The sequence below is a fragment of the Rosa rugosa genome, chromosome 3 (genome assembly GCF_958449725.1).
Source record: "Rosa rugosa chromosome 3, drRosRugo1.1, whole genome shotgun sequence".
NCBI lineage: Eukaryota > Viridiplantae > Streptophyta > Magnoliopsida > Rosales > Rosaceae > Rosa > Rosa rugosa.
The window spans coordinates 54,803,653-54,819,510 of record NC_084822.1 but is presented as its reverse complement, the minus strand read 5'-3'; the positions used below and the strand labels follow the sequence as shown (position 1 = coordinate 54,819,510).

At 38.4% G+C, this 15,858-nt stretch overlaps 2 protein-coding genes and 1 pseudogene across 2 annotated transcripts; 2 read left to right on the top strand and 1 right to left on the bottom strand.

Moving 5' to 3' along the window:
* Positions 1–5,867: 5,867 nt before the first annotated feature.
* LOC133739412 (carotenoid 9,10(9',10')-cleavage dioxygenase 1-like) lies at positions 5,868–10,747 on the top strand. The gene is made up of 12 exons (XM_062167193.1): positions 5,868–5,994; positions 7,817–7,919; positions 8,122–8,384; positions 8,535–8,714; positions 8,831–8,906; positions 9,012–9,090; positions 9,205–9,267; positions 9,434–9,572; positions 9,668–9,974; positions 10,057–10,121; positions 10,222–10,380; positions 10,497–10,747. The coding sequence occupies exons 1-12, from the start codon at positions 5,887–5,889 to the stop codon at positions 10,614–10,616; spliced, it is 1,662 nt and encodes a 553-aa protein (XP_062023177.1). The 5' UTR covers positions 5,868–5,886; the 3' UTR covers positions 10,617–10,747.
* Positions 10,748–11,134: 387 nt separating this feature from the next.
* Positions 11,135–13,418, top strand: LOC133739413 (protein JINGUBANG-like; annotated as a pseudogene).
* A 141-nt stretch (positions 13,419–13,559) lies between these two features.
* On the bottom strand, positions 13,560–15,058 carry LOC133739414 (aquaporin TIP4-1). Its single transcript, XM_062167194.1, has 3 exons — positions 14,835–15,058; positions 14,472–14,710; positions 13,560–14,116 (listed from the first exon to the last, which is right to left on the bottom strand). Exons 1-3 carry the CDS (start codon positions 14,959–14,961, stop codon positions 13,733–13,735), a joined length of 750 nt encoding a protein of 249 aa, XP_062023178.1. The 5' UTR covers positions 14,962–15,058; the 3' UTR covers positions 13,560–13,732.
* Between the last annotated feature and the right edge of the window lie 800 nt (positions 15,059–15,858).

Here is a 15,858-nt window from a genome sequence, read left to right as displayed (position 1 = left end):
GGCCCTGGGGTGAATGAGCATGTTCACCCTCATTGTCGATTAACATACTTTTATTTAATAAATTTATAATCTAACGGTCCATATCTTAAATTAGCCTTTAAAGATCATCTCTGTAAAAAATCAATCGAATCAGAAATCGTTTAATTATCTAATTGAATCAAACAAATGGATGGTTCTAACAACACTTACTACTATTATGATGAACCGTCCATGTATTTCATAGAAATGAATAACTGAAAAGTCTTCAATTTGATTGATTTTTTTACAAAGGTAATATTTGTATTACGTTATATAAAATGAATGGTTGGATTAGAAAATTATAAATTTATTATGCGTTAATCGACAATGGGGGTGAATATGCTCATTCACCCTAGGGGTGAACCTAAGAATTGTTCAATTATTATTCAGAATATTCCGATAATTGCGGGCTTAACTATTTTTCATTGCAGCCAACTTAGTTTGAACTAATCTCATCAAAGTGTTAAGGTTTTTATACGTAATGCATCAATAAACAGTTAATTATTCTATGGTTCTAAACTATCATGTGGCATTGTCATGTGATGGTCCGGGCCAAGAATATCACTCGAATTTGGTGAGGACCTTACAGGGATGGAAAAAAAATTAAATTAAGTGACTAATCAGAAATAAATACAAGTTATATGGATCGATAACATCAATCTAGACTACCACGTGTACCATATAATAATTTTCCAATGGGGAGTTAGTTTGTTGATCTCTTTCAAATCACATGCACGTTCTTATATAAGGAATCGAGACGAGTCAGGCACCATTTTGATATCGTCATCAAATCATGCAGCAGTTCTTTCCCTGTCTATATATACATATATAGAAGCGAGTTAGAGATAAGGAGACAGTTAGTAAAAGAAAATTACAATGGCAATCTCTTCATATAATGCTTTACAAGTAAACGGGTCATTGCAAAGCCGTCTCATCTCCCACAGCTTTAATCATCTCAAAACCTCACTTTCCTCAACTGTTAAGGTAATACATACATATTATCAGCAGTTATATGTGGCGTTCTGATGATCATATACGAACTTTAATCGGATCCATCGATTTAACTTACATCTGTTTGATTACAAATGCAGCCTTTCTTCAAAGTGTTAAGAACTTTTGAACACACGAAGAATGTGAGCAAGAACACAACAAAACTGGACTTGAATGACTTAATTAATTCAAAGCAAAGAGCATGGCTTTATAGCCTTTACAACTTTAACAGAAAGAGACAATAAGGAAACCTACTTAACAAATGATAAAGATATGAGCACTACAATAGCACATGAGGGGACAACCCGTGCACTACATCAAAAGGAGACAGCTCGTGCTCTCACCCAAGTACAAAAGACAAAGCATGCCAATGACGTTCTCCAAGACAAGTCTTGTCTGCATGTTCTATCCAACTCTATCATACCCTCCCTTAAACTAAGCTGCATAACTTAGTTTACTTTGGTGACTCACACACTCCCAAGAGACCTCGAAGCTTTTGAAACTGCTCCAGTTTTAATGGCTTCGTCAGAACATCAGCAATTTGCTCCTGTGAACCACAATGAACTAGCTGCACCACTCCTTCCTTGGACAAATCTCTTAAGAAATGAAACCGTACTCCAATATGCTTGCTTCTTCCATGCATTACTGGATTTTTGGACAATTTGATTGTTGAGCTATTGTCACAGAAAATAGTTGTACACTCATTACCTTCACAGCCAAGCATTTTAAGTACCCTTTTCATCCATATTGCTTGACAAGCACATGCTGCAGCAGCCACAAACTCAGCCTCCGTTGTAGATAACGTTACAATCGGTTGCTTCTTAGATGACCAAGCCACTGCCCCCGAGCTCATCATAAATGCATACCCCGAAGTGCTCTTCCTGTCCTCCAAACACCCTGCATAATCACTATCGGTGTACGCTGTCAAAACATCACTTGCCTCCTTCTTATACAGAATACCAAAGTCAACAGTCCCTTTCACATATCTTAACACCCTTTTTGCAGCCATAAGATGAAGTTCTGTTGGTTGAGACATATATCTAGCAATCAAACTTACTGCATACATCAAGTCTGGACGAGTAGAAGTTAAGTACATTAAACTTCCAACAAGCTGCTTATAGAAGGTGCCATCAACTTCAATCCCGCTCTCATCTTTTGAAATCTTGAACCCTGGAACTATAGGATTCAGTACTGCATTGCTCTTTTCCATCCCAAACCTCCTAAGCACATCCATTGCATACTTCTTTTGGCTGATAAAGATCCCATCCTGCAATTGTTGTACTTCTAATCCGAGAAAGTATCTCATTTTCCCTAAGTCTGACATGTCAAACTCCTTCATCATTGAATCCTTGAACTCCCTCATCATTGCATCATCATTCCCAGTGTAAATTAAATCATCAACATACAAACTTACGATCAACAGTTTACCTTGGGTGTTTGTCTTGACAAAAAGTGTCTGCTCACTAGGACATTTCTCAAATCCCTCCCTTAAGAAATAGGCCTCAATGCGACTAAACCAAGCTCGAGGGGCTTGTTTTAGTCCATATAAGGCTTTTCTTAGCTTATAAACTTTGTTGAGCTCCTCCTTCTTCTCAAAACCTTTCGGCTGCTCGACGTACACATCCTCCATCAATTCACCATGCAAGAATGCTGATTTGACATCAAGTTGATACACCTTCCAACTCTTGTGAGCAGCGAGAGCAAGAATGATTCTCACTGTGTCCATCCGAGCCACTGGTGCAAATACTTCAGAATAATCGATCCCATACTCTTGCACGTAACCTTTGGCAACCAACCGAGCTTTAAACTTCTCCACCTCACCATGTTCATTCAGCTTTGTCTTGTAGACCCATTTGACTCCAATCCGCTTCGCTCCTTCAGGTAAATCAGTGAGAACCCATGTTTCATTTTTCTCTATGGATTTGATCTCGGTCTCCATTGCTTTCCTCCAATCTTCGCTTCCCACGGCCTCTTCAAAACTCACAGGATCTGCATTTGTGAATAAAGCAAAGTTTAAAAGGTTCACATCAACTTCTCCTTCTGAAATCCCTTCTCCACTTACGTAGTCATCCATCCAAATCGGTGGCCTCCTATTTCGTGCTTCTTCTGAACTCGAGCTTGAGGGAGATACCACTGCATTCTCATCATCAACTACCACATCTTCACCGACTACTGCATCTTCCTCTTCATTGTCACTCGGATTCTCAATCATCTCATCCTCACTATTTCCCCATTCCAAGTCAACTAATATCTGCTGTTCATAACTCTTGTCCCAATCCCACTTTTTCTTCTCTTCAAAAACAACGTCTCTGCTGGTCATTATCTTCTTTGTCATGGGATCATATATCCTATAACCTTTCGACTCATCACTAATCCCCAAGAGAACACCACTGGTACTTTTATTCTCCAATTTTGTTCTTTTTGCATCAGGTACATGCACGTGACACACGCATCCGAAGACTCTCAGATGTTCAACTGACGGCTTCACACCACTCCAGACCTCTTTTGGTGTTGCATCTTTCAAAGCCACAGTGGGACACCGATTTAGCACATAGATAGTCCACTTTACTGCTTCAGGCCAGAAAGGCTTTGGAATTCCCTTCTCTGATAGCATGCATCTCACTGAATTCATCACCGTACGGTTCTTTCTTTCTGCAACTCCGTTCTGCTGAGGAGTGTATGCAGTTGTTAGTTGCCTTCTGATTCCATTTTCTTTGCAAAAACTGTTGAACTCGGCTGATGTAAACTCTCCTCCTCGGTCTGTTCGTAGACATTTGATGGCAAGACTAGTTTCTTTCTCAACAAGTATCTTAAAGAACTTGAAAACAGCAAATGTCTCTGACTTCTCATTTAGAAAATAAGACCAAGCTTTCCGACTATAATCATCAATCAAGCACAGCACATACTTCTTTCCACTATTCGAAATTGGAGAAATTGGACCACATAAGTCAGCATGAATGAGTTCTAACCTTTGAGTTGCTCTCCAGGTGCTCCTTTTTGGAATAGGTTCACGATGTTGCTTGCCTTTCAAACAGTCAACACACACCACATCTGAGGCTTGAAGCTGAGGTAACCCATGAACCATTTTCTTTCGTTGCAAGGCTTGTAATCCTGTGTTACTGATGTGACCGAGTCTGCAATGCCAGAGGTGAGTAAGGTCCTGTGTTGTAGTGTTGAAGCAGATTTCTTGGTTTGGGTCGGACAAAGTTGGCTGAATCTTTGCTACCAAAATAAACATCCGATTGGCTGTCATCTCGGATTGAATGATAAGGCCTTTATCTGGGTGATATATCTTGCACTTCCCGGATTGAATGAGAATTGCAAGACCTTTCTCCTGTAGTTGTCCTATGCTCAAGAGATTGTTCTTCAATTCCGGTACATAAAATACATCACCAATAACACAATTAACTCCATTTACCTCCAACTTGACATTCCCTTTCCCTGAGACCTTCATTCTTGTGTTGTTGCCCAATTTCACAGTATGTTGAAAGGACTCCTCTAGCTCAGCGAATAGTACCTTGTTACCACACATGTGGTTGCTGCACCCTGAGTCTAAGAACCAAAGTTCTTCTCTGCTTGCTCCAATGTCTTCAACATAGGCCATCAACAACATCTCTTCTTGCTCGTCTAGCTCGGCGTAGTTTGCTTGTTTATCCCAGGTGGGACATTCATACTGAAAGTGACCGAGTTTGTGACAACGGTAACACTCCACAGTAGCCTTGCTAAATCCTTGCTGCCCTCTTCCTCTACCTCTTCCTCTACCTCTGAAACTGCCTCTCCCTCGACCTCCTTTGTTTCTCTCATCGATAGTCACCTTTAGAGCATGCTCCTCTCCACTCATTCCAATGCTATTTCTGTTGAACTTTTGCTCATGCACAACCAATGAACTTTGTAATTCATCAATAGTGAGTGAGTCGATATCCTTGGACTCTTCAATTGAAACGACCACGTAATTGTATTTCTCAGTGAGAGTCCTGAGAATCTTTTCCACAATAGTGACGTCCTTCATGTCCTCTCCATTACTTCTCATCTTGTTTGACAGATTCATAACTCGAGCAAAATACTCAGTGATGGTCTCACCCACCTTCATCTCCATGATCTCCCAATCTCTTCTCAATGACTGAAGGGCTGCGCGCTTCACTCTAGCATTGCCTGCATACTTCTTTTTCATTGAGTCCCATATATCCTTCGAGGTGCGTTTCTCCAGAATCTGCTCCAGAATTGTCCTGTCAATGGCTTGAAACAGGTAATTCTTTATTTTCTGGTCTTTCTGCTCCACCTCTTCCAATTGTCTTCGCTGTGCCTCTGTCAGCTCTGCTTCTGCTTGTGGCTCAGCATAACCCGTCTGAACCAGCTTCCAAAATCCCTTAGATCTCAGCAGATTTTCCATGAGCATTGCCCAATGGTCATAGTGCCCACTGAAGCGTGGTATGGCAGGCTGCGTGAACTCTCTCTCTTCACTCATCTCTCTCCTTTTTCAAGTCACTCAAGAAGACTACAACTCTCCTTTCTCAGGCCCCAGTGGAAGGGGGCTCTGATACCAGATTGTTAAGAACTTTTGAACACACGAAGAATGTGAGCAAGAACACAACAAAACTGGACTTGAATGACTTAATTAATTCAAAGCAAAGAGCATGGCTTTATAGCCTTTACAACTTTAACAGAAAGAGACAATAAGGAAACCTACTTAACAAATGATAAAGATATGAGCACTACAATAGCACATGAGGGGACAACCCGTGCACTACATCAAAAGGAGACAGCTCGTGCTCTCACCCAAGTACAAAAGACAAAGCATGCCAATGACGTTCTCCAAGACAAGTCTTGTCTGCATGTTCTATCCAACTCTATCACAAAGAGTTGCAGCAATTGCTTCCGATGAAGGTGGATGTCTCGAAAACCATGAAGAACACTTCCGGGAAAATGTTAGATGCAGTTGTGGACTCCCTGTTCCAATTTGTGGATATACCCTCACTCCCATCTCAGGTTATTATTTTCAGTCCGACAATTAATGATATATAAATATGGGATTATGGGTTAATTATTTCTTTGTTCCCTTGAGATATAGTCTCCAGTGCGTTATTTCTAGGTTTTATTTAATACTATTATTTCTACAACATGCATTCACGGATTCAGGGGAGGGTGAGAGTGGGCAACTGACCAACCTTAACTTTTTCCGGTCAGCCATAAATTATGTTTGTTGGGCAGCTGCTGTTCTTTGATAGAGATTGAAGAAGAGGGCAAATTCGTTATTTACTTGATTACAAGGGCAAACTACAGAGACATAGAAGAGGTGACGTTGGGCATTCATTCTTGTTTGAATGACTTTGCCCAAAAAGGACCCCATTTTTTTTTACCGACTGAAAGTTCACTTCGTCCTCGAATTGGCTCCTCTGATTTTCCTTCTCACTTCATTTATTCTACTATAGCCTCAGGGGCGGAGGGAGGGAGGCAGGGCCCAGTGGGTCCCGTGCCCCACTCATATTTTCAGAAAAAAATTAATATATATATATATAGTATTAATATTATATTAATATAAAGTTAGTATTATAGAATAAAAAAATATTATCTCATGATCTCCATGGAGTACTTCACGTGCTCTTCCTTAGTTGTTTCTGTTTTAATTGTTTGAGAAACGTGGGTCCCACGTTTGACTATCTTTAACTTCATAAATTCATATAATATTTTTCTTTTATAATTTTTGTTTACTAATAGAAAAAGGATTAATGATTCCTATTTTCTTATTACTTACAGATTTTCAAGTCTAATAAGAAAATGATTAAAAAAATATTCTATTACATCAATAACATGTATATATATACATCGTCAACTAACGACTCTCATTCAATTCTTTTGTGAAGAGTATTATTGTAGTCGATTCTTTCGGTTCTCAGTACTACTCTATTATTCATTCAAATATGTTAAGGTACTTTAAAAGAAAAGAAAATTCTGGTGCAGGGGAGTCGTCAGGTACAAATAGCTCATTGGATTCATCCTCCGCAAAAAAAACAAAGTATGATAGTATTTCAGAGAAGCCTTGTCCCGAAATTAATGAAAAATATCATTCTGATCCTGGAAATCGTCCTCCAATTTCAAGTTATCATCCTAATGTTCAAGATGAAGTACGTAGTCGAATGGGTGACGAGTTTATGAATGATTGCTTGATTTCATATATTGAAAAGGACATTTTTACTAGCATAGATGACGAGGTTATCATGCAACGATTTCAAAATATGAAATCTCGTTGAGGGCAATTACCATTGTAATAGATAAAAATTACATTTGTATGTTTTCATATATATATATATATATATATATATATATATATATATATATATATATTTTTGTGCCCCAGTGAACTTAAATTTCTGGCTCCGCCACTGTATAGCCTATTAATTTACAATTAACCACAATAGTATATCATCATCTTGTATCTTCAATATATATTTGGCCTTTCTATAATGTTTATTTCTTTATAGTTAATTGTTGATTGCTAATTGTTAACTGTTTTGTTGGATAGCAAGATTGCCACTAAACCAACAACATTTTTTTATGGATTCCGCTTAAGTCTACCTTAGTTGTATAGCAAGATTGAAGTGTGAAACCCACAATCTTTTCCTCGATAATTATTGATCAAAATTTGTAGTATTCGTTGATTTTGTGGAGAATGACTAATATATAATTTTGATTATTATTATTAAATTTGCCTTGGTCTTCTCTTAGTTTTAATTTTTGCCCTATGTGATCAAATTTTGTGGCTCTGCCACTGACCAAATGTATGTAATATGTTATGATCGTGTGATTGCAGAAAAACTTTTTACCCGTTGAAGAGATCGGAGAACTTGTTGAGGTCACCTGCACCTTAGGAGAAATTCCTGCTGATTTTGCGGAGGGTGTTTTCATCAGAAATGGTATACATGCATAAGCACAAAATGAGGATCATTCTGAAAATAAACACAATAAAAGCACATAATTCAAATTAAACATAAGCTGCATGCATACAAATGATATATTAACTGCATAGAAGCTCTCTCGCTCTATTCCTTATAAGGGGTTTGTATAATTACTTGACTACTCTAGCTAGCCTGATTTAATGATACGTACTGCATGCAGGCAGTAATCCTTTGTTTGGAGGTCTAAAATCAGCAGTTTCGATCTTCGGAGAATCACACAATATTTGGGTAGAGGGAGAAGGAATGCTCCATGCTCTATACTTCAAGAAAGACGATGATTGTGGAAGTTGGATAATCTCATATAAGAATAGATATGTTGAGAGTGAGACATTTAAGATAGAAACTCAACGAAATAAACCAGGTTTCTTACCGGCCCTTGCAGGAGACGCTCCAGCAATTATAGCAGCATTTCTTTTAAATTCGGTAACTAATTGATTTAATTATGTTCTATTTGCTTTTATCACAGTACTTCTGGGATGTGTGATTGTATTAAAAAATTGATGAAAACTCTGATCGATTATGCCCTTGTTTTCTTAATCTGGATCTTTCGTATGTATATATACTTTGTTGCAGTTGAGATTTGGGACAGTCATTAAACACATGAGCAACACCAATGTTTTCGAGCATTCCGGGAGAATTTACTCAATTGCAGAGAACTCTCTGCCTCAAGAGGTGGACATTTCAACCTTGGAAACCATTTGTGATTGGGATGTCAATGGAACTTGGGATCGACCTTTCACAAGTCATCCAAAGGTACGTTTTACACTTCTAGTTAATTAATAATCTTCTCTTTGTTATAAAATCCTTAATTTAACTAATTAATTGATTCTACATGCTTTAATTCACCTTTCACATATCGATCAATGCAGAAAGCTCCAAACGGAGAGTTAGTCGTGATGGGGACAGATGCATGGAAACCTTACTATGTTTTAGGGGTCATCTCTGGTCTGCACTCGATCTTTATCATCGATGATCATTTGATTATTGTAATTGCTTTAATTAAAGTGGCTAATACATGATCAATTGCTTGTTATTTGTTAATCACTTCAGCTGATGGAAAGAAAGTGCACAAGGTTGATCTCAAATTTAAAAGATGTGTGTTCAGTCATGATATAGGAGTCACGCAAAAGTAAGTTACATGATATAGTACGTAGTCACCCATATACAAATCAGTGGCGATTTTAAATGTTTAATGTTAATTAATTTAATTAGTTAATTCACAGTTTTTTTTTTTGGTCGTTAGCTACAATGTAATCCTTGATCATCCCCTCACATTGGATGTAAAGAGACTCACCATGGGAGGCCAGTAAGTAATTGCATGTTCTTTCTGTAACTCTTAGTTTCTTTTTTTTGTCAATCTTAGCTTATTTGTTGAAATATTAATTGCTTAAAAATCAAGATCGACCATCATCAAGTAGCTAAACTATGGTCATTCATGGAGTTACATAACGAATTATTTACGCTTTGTATAGAATAATGCAGTATGAAAAGGAAGAGTACGCTAGAATTGGGGTCATGCCTCGTTATGGAGATGCAGAGTCTGTCAAATGGTTTGAGGTACAGACCAATTGCACACTTCACTTTCTCAATTGCTTTGAGGATGCTAATCAGGTAATTAAAATACAGAACATCACCACTCACTTTTATTGAATTGGTATGGTATTCTTGATTAATCCATGTATTTTGTTAATGACAAACGAGAACAGGTTATAGTCAGGGGATGTAGGGCTCTCACATCTGTTGTATCAGATCCTGACGGCAGCCTAAACCCTTATGAATGGTTCTCCAAAGGGTTCATCTTTGCTGGTGATCATGATTCTGCAGAGGTTGGATATCTCTTTACGCATTTATACGAATGGAGATTGAACATGTTATCTGGGAAAGTTGAGGAGAGAAACTTAACTGGATCTGAATACTCCATGGATTTTCCCTTCATCAATGAACAATTTACTGGTTTAAAACACAGTTATGGATATACTCAGGTCATTGATTCCGGGGCAAGCTCTATATGTGGTAAGAAATTCTAAATTTTGATGGGCTTAATTAAAAAAATCGATTGGACAGGACTTGAGAGTTGAGATCTTCTTTGTATTAGGCATGGCTAAATTTGGATCTCTAGCCAAATTATATTTGGAAGAATCAGATTCTACAAAATCTGTGGTAAGGACTTTATATTAATTAGAAAAAAACCATCGATCTTACTATATCATTACTGTATCAAGTATAAAACCAGTAACTTTTGATTGTTTCATATTATCAGGAGGGAAGGGGTGAGCACTGGATAAAGGTAGAATACCATAAGTTTGAGGACAACAACTTTTGCAGTGGAAGTGCTTTTGTCCCCAGAAATGGAGGCATCGAGGAAGATGATGGCTGGATTATCACTTTTGTCCACAATGAAGAAACTGATGTGACCCAAGTGAGTTCTCAGGTCTATACGTATTTTGTGTATATATAGTTATATACATATACAGCATTATAGCTAAGTAACATTTTCTGGTATAAAGTAACATTTTCTGGTATAAACACTTGCAGGTTCATATCATTGATGCACAGGATTTTGAAGGTGAAGCGATTGCGAAACTGACATTGCCACAACGGGTGCCCTATGGTTTTCATTCAACCTTTCTGTCAATGCCAGTTTGTCAATCTTAGACTTGTTAATGGTTTCTTCAGAGATCCCGTATGTTTCAATTGCTATGGTCAGGTGTAGCCATGAATTTTCTCCATGACAGACCAGAAAAAATAAAGTTTCAATTACAACGAGAATAATTGGCATCTTCTTCTTTTTTGGTCAATGAGAATAAATAGTTGAAGATGGAAACAAAAATGACCACATTAAGTAGAGTTCTACCTCATCGAATTTTCCCAACAACAGTCGCTGCAGCTACTACATATATAGCAATCAAAACACACCAGCTAAAATTGCTGACTATTAGTATATCTGCCTACTCTATATATTCTTCTTTTAAGGCCTTCAAACCTGTATTAATTTTTACAGGCAAAGGGAAGGTGGGGTTGGAAGAAAGATTAAGGTTAGAAGTATGAATCTACCTAACAGATTGCTATATCAAACTATATATCCTTAACTATAAAAGATTTAATCTTGAAACCACCAAACTAATGCATATTGTACAGTTGCTTAATTAACTAGTGCTTCTCCTTCTTAGCACATGTACAGCTTCAAAACACATATATACATCACCTTCCTGGTAAACCCTTCGTATTCAAGCATGGAATTGGAATTCTATCGCAGGAATTCTCTGTTACGCTTCATAGATATCGACAGAAATAATGTAATAGAATCACCCACTGACCTCCCCAATATCCACACCAATCACGAAGTGTGTGATGATGAAGATCTCCAATTCAGTCCTTCATTGTCTTCAAGCCCCCACACAACCACAATGCTTACACTAATGCCACCCCCAAGCCCAGAGTCACCGTGGACCCTCTCCCCTCACCAAACCCCGTCCCCTTCACTCCTTTACCACTGCATTGCCTCCCTCTATCGCCGCGAAGGCTCCATCTCCTCCATTGCAGTCTCAAAGCAGCAAGGAGTAGTCTTCACTGGCTCAGAGAGTACCCGAGTTCGTGTGTGGAGACAACTAGACCACATTGAATACGATTGTCTCAATGCAACTTCAGGTGAAGTACGAGCTATTGCAACTCATGGTAATATGCTTTTCACCTCACACAAAGACCACAAAATCCGAATGTGGAACTTCACGGTCACAGATCACAATTTCAAGTCCAAAAAGGTTTCTTCTCTCCCCAAAACAAGCTCTTTCCCTTTATTTTCAAGATTTACAAACACCAAACAGCAACACAAAGAATGCATTTCCTGCTTGGCATATTATCAAACCGATGGTCTGTTGTATACTGGCTCCCATGACAGAACAGTCAAAGCATGGCGGCTTATAACCAATCACTGTGTGGACTCATTTGTGGCACATGAAGACAATGTGAATGCAATGGTGGTGAACCAAGATGATGGGTGCGTTTTCACTTGCTCCTCAGATGGTTCTGTCAAACTCTGGAGAAGGGTTTTCAGAGAAAACTCTCACACTCTCACCATGACTCTCAAATCTCAATTCCCAAATTCCAACTACCCTGTAAACGCCATAGCCTTAAACACATCATCCAACTCTTGCTTCCTCTACTCTGGTTCTTCAGACGGAACCATTAGTTTCTGGGAGAAGGAGAAACTGACCCACAGGTTTAACCATGGTGGGTTTTTACAGGGCCACCATTTTTCAGTTCTGTGTTTAGTGGCCATCGAGAAGTTGATTTTCAGTGGATCAGAGGATACTACAATTAGGGTTTGGAGGAGGGAAGAAGGGGGTTGTTTTCATGAATGTTTAGCTGTATTGGAGGGGCATAGAGGCCCTGTGAGGTGTTTGGCTGCTTGTTTGGAGATTGAGAAAGTTGTGAAGGGTTTTTTGGTTTATAGTGCCAGTTTGGATCAAACTTTTAAGGTGTGGAGTGTTAAGGTCTCACCGGAAGAGGGAATGGGGTTGAACTGTTATATGGATCGAAGATTTTCGAGGAACAATGGGATGTAATGTGAGACCAGGACTGTGTTGTCTCCTTCATGGGTTGAGAGGAAGCTGCTCCAGAGGTAGACATTTTCAGTAGGTGATTTGATATCAGAGTTATCTCTTTTAGAAAGTTTATTTTGTAGCACAATGCAACTAAATGACATGCAATTATATCAATAACGATGGAGGGTCAAGGACATTATTACCTTTCTGGATATGTAGATCCTTGGGGAACTGGTAGTTCGGCTTACTTCAAAAAGACTCGGGTGTGGGTTGACATATTTGAACCGGCCGAAAGCGATAATTTGCACAAAATTTGTTGAATTTGTGTGTTTCAATTGATAATTTTGTTAGTGTACATCGGGGGTAAGCACATATATACATGAACCTCTTCTTCCATCTGTTTCTTCCTCTCTTGTTTTGCATCCCCTTTCTCTTATGGATGACGAATAGCATTCGATCTAATATATGGGTGCAGGATGGTCGACACCATGCAGTCTCGGAATTTGGGTGTGAGAAAACAATATTGTGGCAGTCTGTAGCGGAATTGGCATTGCCATCCGTTAACCCAATGTCTTTTCTCATCTTGTCATGGAAAACCCCTAGTAAATGAATAATTGGGGCTAAAACACCAACAAAACCAAACCAAAGCCAACGCTAATAGTAGCTAGCAGATAGATGCAATCAAATCACAAACGTTTAAATACTTCACAGACTTTGGAATTGTTGATTGAGATTTACTTTCTTTTTTTGTAATAGGAAATTTCAATAACAAATACTCTTTTAAGTTTTGCAGATTATTAATTCCACGTAATCCACTCAGTTTGGATGCCGATCCAAATTACTTTGGATCTCGACTTCACATATAACATTTAAAGTCAAGGTATAAAAATAAAAGTTAAGGATAATCTAAATCATGAAATCAAACCCAAGTTGTAACACAGAGCTAATCAACTTAGATATTGAGTTGTCACCCTCACTTCCACCTCCATACATAATGGATGAGAGCTAAACTCATTCTGTTAATTTGCCCATTATATTTCCAGCTACTCCAATAGGACGATGAACTTTGTAACAATATATTAATCAAAGGTAAAAGTGAACAAGAAAAAAAATAAAATTGCATAGAATGATTATTGAAAGCTCTAATCTGAATCCTGCATAGGAAACCCAAGAAAGAGAAAAGAAGGACTAGCAGGATGCTTTGGGACACTGAAATTGGTCTTCTACTTAAGCCTCTTCCTGATATGCAGGGATGGGTTGGTAATTACGTGGTCTCTCAATGAAGAAAATTTCATAGATGAAGCCAGCGAGGCCACCACCGATGAGAGGCCCAACCCAATAGACCCAGTGATCAGTCCAGTCCCAGCTCACCAGAGCAGGCCCAAAAGACCTTGCTGGGTTCATTGAAGCCCCTGAGAAGGCCCCGCCAGCTAGGATGTTGGCACCCACTACAAACCCAGTGAGAGTTGGGCCCAGCCCATCAAGAGATCCTTTCTTCGGATCCACAATTGTAGCGTAGACTGTGAAAAGCAAGGAGAATGTCAAGATGATCTCCCATATCACACCTTGGAAGAAGCCGACTCCACTTGCAAGTGAATGAATTGGAGTAGTCTGCCATAAAATACCCCAAATTAATTCCTCTTTCAAGAAATTACGGAAACTCAGCAAAACCCATATTCGAATATAAATTATGAACAAAAATAAATATGCTTTATTCAAATATATTTATAAAAATGACACTTCTAATATATGAACAATGATCCGTTATTATTTTATTTTTTTTGAAATATAGGGAATGTTACGTTCTTATGAAACTATATATAAAGACATTTGGTATTTTCAGAAAATAATTAAAATGTCATTTCCATTTTTGTTCCTTCCTTATCTTTGGATGCTACATTTGGTTAATTCTCATGAATATTAATAATTATTATAAGGAAATATTTGAATTAATTTTTGGACTTACCAATCCTCCTGTGAGGTACTTTAGAAGGTAACAAGATGCGGCAGCTGCTAACAACTGATCAATCCAATAAAGCACAGATCGGAAGAGGGTAATGTGACCGCCGGCGAGGAGGCCGAGGGTGACAGCGGGGTTAAGATGACCACCGGAAATGTGGCCGGCGGATATCATCACGGCCACGACTAGGGCATGCGTGATAGCTATGAAAAACAATGCCACAGTTGTATCTGCTCCTAGCTTATCTGCACACCACAGAACAGAAATGAGTTAACAAAACTATGCGAGTATCTGGATATAGATAGACATGATCATATATATATATATATATATATATATATATATATATATATATATATATATATTTACCAGTAGCCATGGCTGATCCAACACCAGCAAAGATGAAGAGGAAGGTGGTGATAAACTCGACGATAAGCGCCCTCCAGACTTCCGGCTTTGCAGCCTCACTGGTGCTTCCAAACGCTATTTTCCCCATCTTTAGATAACTGGAATTGCCTGAAGAGGGTCTCTGCAAATTAAGAGTACCCTCTGTTACCTTTAGCCTTGCAGTTGCTTTGCACAACGAAAACGTAGTATCCTACATATATATAGGACTTTAGCTCGATCTCATTGACTCTCAAACCCATAGACTTGGAATGTATTTCCTATTTTGCCATTGTATAATGTATACGAATAAAATTAAATGAGCTAGGTATATGTACTGTATTTGCTTCGGTGCATGACTGTATGCCTGCTTGGTGGATATATAATATTATAATATATGAGACTAGCAAACCTGAATTTCCAGGCTTTAAGTGAGCACATGGTAATATGACAGCTATCTAGATGTTCTATGAGCAAGTCCACCCGTTGAAGTTAGCTAGTCAAGACTATTCACTGCTTTTTGCCTTTCATTTCCACCATTTTTCTTGACCAGTCAGATATTGTTCACAAAAAGTCACAAAATGTCAGTTGGTAGGTTAAGAAATTGACCTAGAAAGTGACCCAGAGTGACTTTTTGTGAAGACTGGTCAAGAAAAAAAGTAGAAATGAAAGGCAAAAAGCAGTGAATAGTCTTGACCAGCCAACCTCAACAGGTGGACTTGCTCAATCAGTATTGGATGGTAATAAATTTACCCGGAGAGAGATCCGAAAGGAATCAAAATGATAAATATATGTGGATGCATGCATGATCGTCTTCTGATTGGTTCTGTTTCCAAATTCCAATCCTTGCCCTCTCTTTTTGATCCAAGAATCTTATCTAACCTAGCTGGCTTGAGATATATCCAGTCACAATTTGCGGTATATGTTTTCTGTTTACTGTATATCCATCTGATCTACCTATTATTAAAAGCCTAAATTGAACATCAGCAACTTGACTTTCGTTCTTCAT